A 6,323-nucleotide genomic window follows, 5' to 3' on the forward strand; every position below is an offset into this window, starting at 1 on the left:
TGCGCCCCTTCTTCAGTTGACATTCAGTTCCATAAAGTAGATTGGGGAATTGCATGGACATTGGGGGTGGAGTCAACAGGGATGATTGGATGTCATTCAATAACATCAGCTTACTTACTGGGTGGACTTCTCACATGGTGGGTGGGACTTCCTGTTCCTATTTTCCTCTGTGCAGCCTCCCATGCACCCCCAATACCTGTCCAGGGGTGCCATTTCTGGGTGTGTGTGCAGAGACGGCTGGGGAAAAAAATGGAATTTCCATTGCTTATACATCTGTCGGGGGCTTATCTGAATAGCACTACTATAGAGACCATTAGCCTTTCAGCAAGTGAACCAGCACCTATGGGAAATTATTCATGGCTATTTGAGAAGCTACACACTTTTTAAATATGAGGTGCAGTTCAAATGAGTCCTTAAAAACCATAATGTTTTGTTACCTGGGTGATGGTTAAAGCAAGAAATGGTGCACTACATGTGGCGCAAACATAAATGAACGTTACTTTTATGTTCTCTTGAAGAATTGCGAGGGCAGTTTACTACTGTGTACAGCTACTTTGTCCTTTAAAGCTGTAATATTTATTTGCTAAAGAGCTAAATGGAACAAGTAGTCTACATAAGTCTGTTCGCCGAGACATCCTTATTTAGTTCTAAGATTGTGGCAAGACCAGACTTTGAAGCTGTTTACTAAAAAAAAGATGCATGTCTAGGAAGCTCAGCTGCATTTTGTTGACTTCTCTCTCTGTGTGCTTGTGCAAATGGGAATTGCATTAGTGCTTTATTTAATGCGTTTTGTGGATTTTTGCTTTTGTTTCAAGCTTTTGGTACTACTGAAGCCCTCACAAATTCCATTTTTTTTTTAATCCCAAGTCTGAATCATACCCTTCTCAAAGACCCCAGAGTGCAGAAAATACAACTTCTTTTCCAAAGATTTCCACCTGTATTTTGCAAATTTATTTATTATTTTATTTATTAAATTTCTATACCATCTTGCATCCGAGGAGCACAGGGCGGTTCACAATATAAAAACACAAAAATACATAACATAGTAACAAACCAAAACAATGAACCCCTTCACTAGCAAACACAACAAGCAATAAAACAAAGTGCTAGTTAAAAACATAAAGCTTAAAGAACACCACAGTTCTAACTAAAACCATATATAAAATGCTTGGGACTATACGTAGGATTGCCATATTTTGAAGAGCTAAAAAGAGGACACATTTGCCTACTGCTACTTTTAGCTATGGATCACTATGATGAAAAAGAGGGCGTGTCCTGGAAAAAAGAGGACACATGGCAACCCTCCTGTATTAAATATAGGAAAGTCTTTATGGTAATGCTAGCACCAGGCATGTCTTCTTGGGAGGGCAATCCAAATGGGTGCCACCACAGAAAAGCCCCCCTCTTTTGTAGCAGCACAATGCCATTTTGTAGCAGCATAATGTCATTAGGGACGCAGGTGGCGCTGTGGGTTAAGCCATAGAGCCTAGGACTTGCCGATCAGAAGGTCGGCGGTTCGAATCCCTGCGACGGGGTGAGCTCCCATTGTTCAGTCCCTGCTCCTGCCAACCTAGCAGTTTTAAAGCATCTCAAAGTGCAAGTAGATAAATAGGTACCGCTCCGGTGGGAAGGTAAACAGCGTTTATGTGCACTGCTCTGGTTTGCCAGAAGCGGCTTAGTCATGCTCGCCACATGACCCGGAAGCTGTACACTGGCTCCCTCGGCCAATAAAACGAGATGAGCGGCACAATCCCAGAGTCGGTCATGACTGGACCTGATGGTCAGGTGTCCCTTTACATTTTAATGTCATTTTGGTAAGAGGAAAACAATTGAAGCCCTTTATAGTATATTGAAAGTTGACATGGACAGAATTTATCTGAGAGCTGATATGAATGATATCGGAGTGGAACTGAATACACACCCTGTCAGATGAGTGTATGCATTTTTCCTCTCCCTTTTGTGATCTGCAGGAGCGACAATGGGAGCTGATTGAGGCTCCACATAAAAATAAACTACATTTCAGATAATAACTACAAATACAGTAGAAATGTTCCAGCCTAGCCAGCCCCGTCTTGTACTAGTTTGTATTTGCAGACATCCGCTTATGACACAGAGCATTCAAAAATGTAGTCCTCTTCTGGCGTCTGAATTGGCCTGGTCAAATCTACCAGCTCATGACTCTGCCGCAGACTTCTTCAACTTGGGGCCTTCAAGAAGTCATTGGACTCCAATTCCCAGCATCCCTGACCATTAGCCATGCTGGCTGGGGCTGATGGGAGTTGTAGTCTGAAAAAAATCTGAAGGATACTAATCTAGGGGAGGTTGTTCTTCCACCTAATTCTCACATCATTCTGCTGCATATGTGAACTAGACTTGTGTGTGCATTGAATGATCTGCATGTATACCAGAGTGGAGATATGTTGAATAACATTTGAGTAGCTCTACATGGTACTTTTACCTGCTATTAAGAAGATAAAACTCTGCCAGCGCATTTGCTGTTGCTTTATTTAATTCTACTTTGAGAGATACTCTCTGCAAAGAAAACCAAATTATGTTTCCCAAATTGTGTTTCTTAAAGTGCGTCTCCTCCTCCTTTGAAAACTACCTTTTATTGAATTAATATCACAGATATTAGTTGGCAAAAGAAAATGAAAGCCTTAAGTTTTGCATGAATCTTTTTACTGTACTTTTCCGTCTATAAGACACCCCCATGTATAAGATGCCACCTCCTGTTTGGGTCTCAAAATTGAGAAAATGGGGGGAGATTGCCAAGAGTTGTTGAGCTTTTTTTGGGGAAGATTGCCCACACTTGTGGAGCTTTATTTGGAGGGGGGTGCCGAAAATCGCTCACCCGCAGAACCACAGAAGCCAATCACACGGAGGACAGTAAACAAACCACCAATCATCTGCATGATCACAGAAAGCAAACACCAATCACCCACCCAATTGCCGCAGCAGCCAATAGCCGGCGGACCTTGACGCATCCACCATTCACCCACAAAAACTCTGCTGATAAACAATCACAATTCCCACCTCTCGACTACCCATGTATAAGACGAGCCTCAAGTTTTTTGGAATAATTTTTTATGACAATAACCTAGTGTTATACACGGAAAAGTATGGAAACTTTGCTATGCACTATTTCCTTGATCTGTAGACTCACACATCTCCCCTTTTCCCTTTTTAACATAAATGCAGAATGCAATAAGAGATGGTGCGCTTTGGAAAGTCGCTATTTGAGCTACTATGAAAATGAGAAGACCGCCTCCCCCAATGGGATGATTGACCTTAATGAAGTCATCTGCCTGGTCATTCACAAAGCAAACTCCTTTTCACACATGGGGTAAGTTCTGGATCATCCCCAAAAACCCTCTTAAATAATCTTATTTGAAATATATCCTCCCCAAAGCACGGTTGGTTTGGGGACTTGGAAAACAAATATTTATCCCCTCCTCTTGTTGCACGTGCTGCTTCCCTCCCAACTATTGCTGCTGGCTTCAAGAGCTGCTGTGACTACATTCTCTTTTGCTTTTCCCAAGATCCCTCCAGGCCTTTTAAAACCAGAACTGGCAGCTGAGATAGCCTAACGCTGCTCTCTCCAGATGGGAAAGCAGAATGCAGAGCTATGATGCAGACACCTATTCCAAAACATAGAAGATAATGTGTTTGTAGGGGTGGCATGGAGGGACAGTTACAGAGAAGAATTGGCAAGGGTTATTTAACTCTTCCTGCACTGACCGATTTGCCACCTGCAAAATGACCATCTCCTCCAATGTAAGAAACACCCTTTCTCGCTTAATTCAGCTTTTGGAACATAGCTGGAGAAATAAAGCGGTCTGGGGAATGTTTACGGGAGAGAATGGGCAAGCGGAATAATACTCAGAATAATGCTGCAGGAGAAGAGGTATGCAGATTTGATTTATAGCAGGAGTTTAAGGAGCCCGAGGAAAGTCCCAGCTCAGAGATAGCTGAACAAAGGAATTGGGCAATGTTAGAAGAAGGGGGAAGGGAACTGTGGTAGGGCAGCCAGCTGTCACGTTGTCACTGGAAAGTATTTCTGATCCCCCTTCTCCCAGAACGCAGCATTTGTTTAAGAGCACAGGAACAAAGGCCTCAAAGGCATTTGACCACAAGGAGCCACCGTCAGGGAAGGTGCTGTTGCTAGGAAAGAGGGAGGAGGAGCCCAGTTTGGGCAGGTGGCGCTGTGGGTTAAACCACAGAGCCTAGGACTTGCTGATAAGAAGGGCGGCGGTTCGAATCCCCGCGATGGGGTGAGCTCCCGTTGATCGGTTCCTGCTCCTGCCAACCTAGCAGTTCGAAAGCACGTCAAAGTGCAAGTAGGTAAATAGGTACTGCTCCAGCAGGAAGGTAAACGGTGTTTCTGTGTGCTGCTCTGGTTCGCCATAAGCAGTTTAGTCATGCTGGCCACATGACCCGGAAGCTGTATGCTGGCTCCCTCAGCCAATAAAGCGAGATGAGGACCGAATAAAACTCATTAAAAAGGCCTCTCCTTGTTTTTTCTGCTCTTGCTGCAACTTGGGGACGAATAGCTTCCCAAAGCCTTGGCAGTGCCTTGACATGCCCCTGAGAGTCTCATGCTCTACCAGCTGTCTCATGCTCTATCAACTGAGCTACCCCAGGGGATTCAAGAAATTTTGATCTACCTTCAACTTGAAATAACCTGAGTGGCAGTTAAATTAACAAATATACTGAATACTCAACTTCACCCTCCCACAACCCATTAGTCTCATCTTTTTCTCTTTTAAACTTGCATATCCTCCTACCACTTACCTGTCATCCATTCCCTCTTCGTTAAACAGTCAGATGAGCGATTAATTTTATATATTGTTTAAAAACACATAAACCATAAATAAAACCTTTTAGTTGGTGTCACTCTTACAACCTGCTTCCCCCCTTTTCCAATTATGAGTATAATGCAGGGAAATCTGGGGGAATAATTGAAACGTTTGCTACTTCGCTTTTATGAGGATTATACTAAATAGAATTGACTCTCCTTGTCCTTGGTGATTTTAGAGCTATATTTGCCTTTGAAATCTACTTACTGTCAGAACGTGTGTTTCTCTTCTGTGCTGAAGCGGCACATACTCAGAGAAAATGGACTCGGGCAATTGCTAAGGTAATTATCTATTCCAGATAAGTCAAGAGCGCTTGCACCGCGTGTGAAGTTGGCACTATTAGCTTAGAATCTTGGGAGAAACCAGGTCTTGAGAATGTGGAAATGTGTTTCCGCCCACAGCTTCTTAATGGAAAATATCTGTTGTTACAATTGCTTCTGAAGCAGGCGTAAAACATACATCAGAATTCAAGCTTTTTTAAAAAATAAATAAATAAATCTTGGATTTTAAGGTAATAACTGTACTGTGGTACCTCGGGTTAAGTACTTAATTCATTCTGGAGGTCCGTACTTAACCTGAAACTGTTCTTAACCTGAGGCACCACTTTAGCTAATGGGGCCTCCTGCTGCTGCCACGCCACCGGAGCACAATTTCTGTTCTCATCCTGAAGCAAAGTTCTTAACCTGAAGCACTATTTCTGGGTTAGCGGAGTGTGTAACCTGAAGCGTATGTAACCTGAAGCGTATGTAACCTGAGATACCATTGTATTCAAAAGCACTGGTTGAACACATTAAGGAGAATCAGGATGAGGAGACACTGATTTCTGATGTCTCAAAATATTGATTTCCTCCAGCCCTCATTGCTTAAAAACAAACCAACCCTGCTATTTAACAAATGCCCAAGTCCTCTGGTCGAGGTCATTTAAAGATTGAGTTGCAGTATCATCAGTATAGTTCTGCTAATTGTTTTTCTATGCTGGTTTTTACTGTGCTTTAAAAAATTCTGTTCAGTGTCATTTTTATTTTTAAGCAGCCTTGAGCCTCTGATATATGTGATGTAAAGTCAAGCTATAATTATTTTAAAGTTAAGAAATAGGTCATGGACCATTTCAATATTTGGGAAGTAAAGTCAATCTGAATTTTACTTAAAACCCAACAAGTCATACGGCATTTAGTGCAGGGCCGGATTTAGGTTTGAAGAGGCCCTAAGTTACTGAAGGTAATGGGGCCCTTTATATGTCCAGCTGTCCTTTGTCAACAACAAATTGTCGCTGTTTTTTGTCTTGAATATACGCTATATGGTAATTTATGGACCTAATAGGTATCTAAAGCCATTTGCACATAACAAAATATGTATCTTATCAAAGTAATTGTTGAACTGAAATACAATTAAGAAGTACCGTATTTTTCGCTCTATAGGACGCACTTTCCCCCCTCCAAAAATTAAGGGGAAATGTGTGTGCGTCCT

The 6,323-nt window shown here is 42.3% G+C and overlaps 1 protein-coding gene across 3 annotated transcripts in view; it reads left to right on the forward strand.

The window, feature by feature from the left end:
- Positions 1-6,323, forward strand: part of ARAP2 (ArfGAP with RhoGAP domain, ankyrin repeat and PH domain 2) — a 129,013-nt gene that overhangs the window by 70,733 nt on the left and 51,957 nt on the right. For all 3 annotated transcript variants that reach the window (XM_081924326.1, XM_081924325.1, XM_081924324.1), the window contains 2 exons: positions 3,199-3,343; positions 5,035-5,137. In XM_081924326.1, the coding sequence (XP_081780452.1) occupies positions 3,199-3,343; positions 5,035-5,137 (248 nt within the window). The remainder of the gene's footprint in view (positions 1-3,198; positions 3,344-5,034; positions 5,138-6,323) is intronic.

Source organism: Podarcis melisellensis (genome assembly GCF_964234715.1).
Source record: "Podarcis melisellensis genome assembly, chromosome: 9".
NCBI classification, from domain to species: domain Eukaryota; kingdom Metazoa; phylum Chordata; class Lepidosauria; order Squamata; family Lacertidae; genus Podarcis; species Podarcis melisellensis.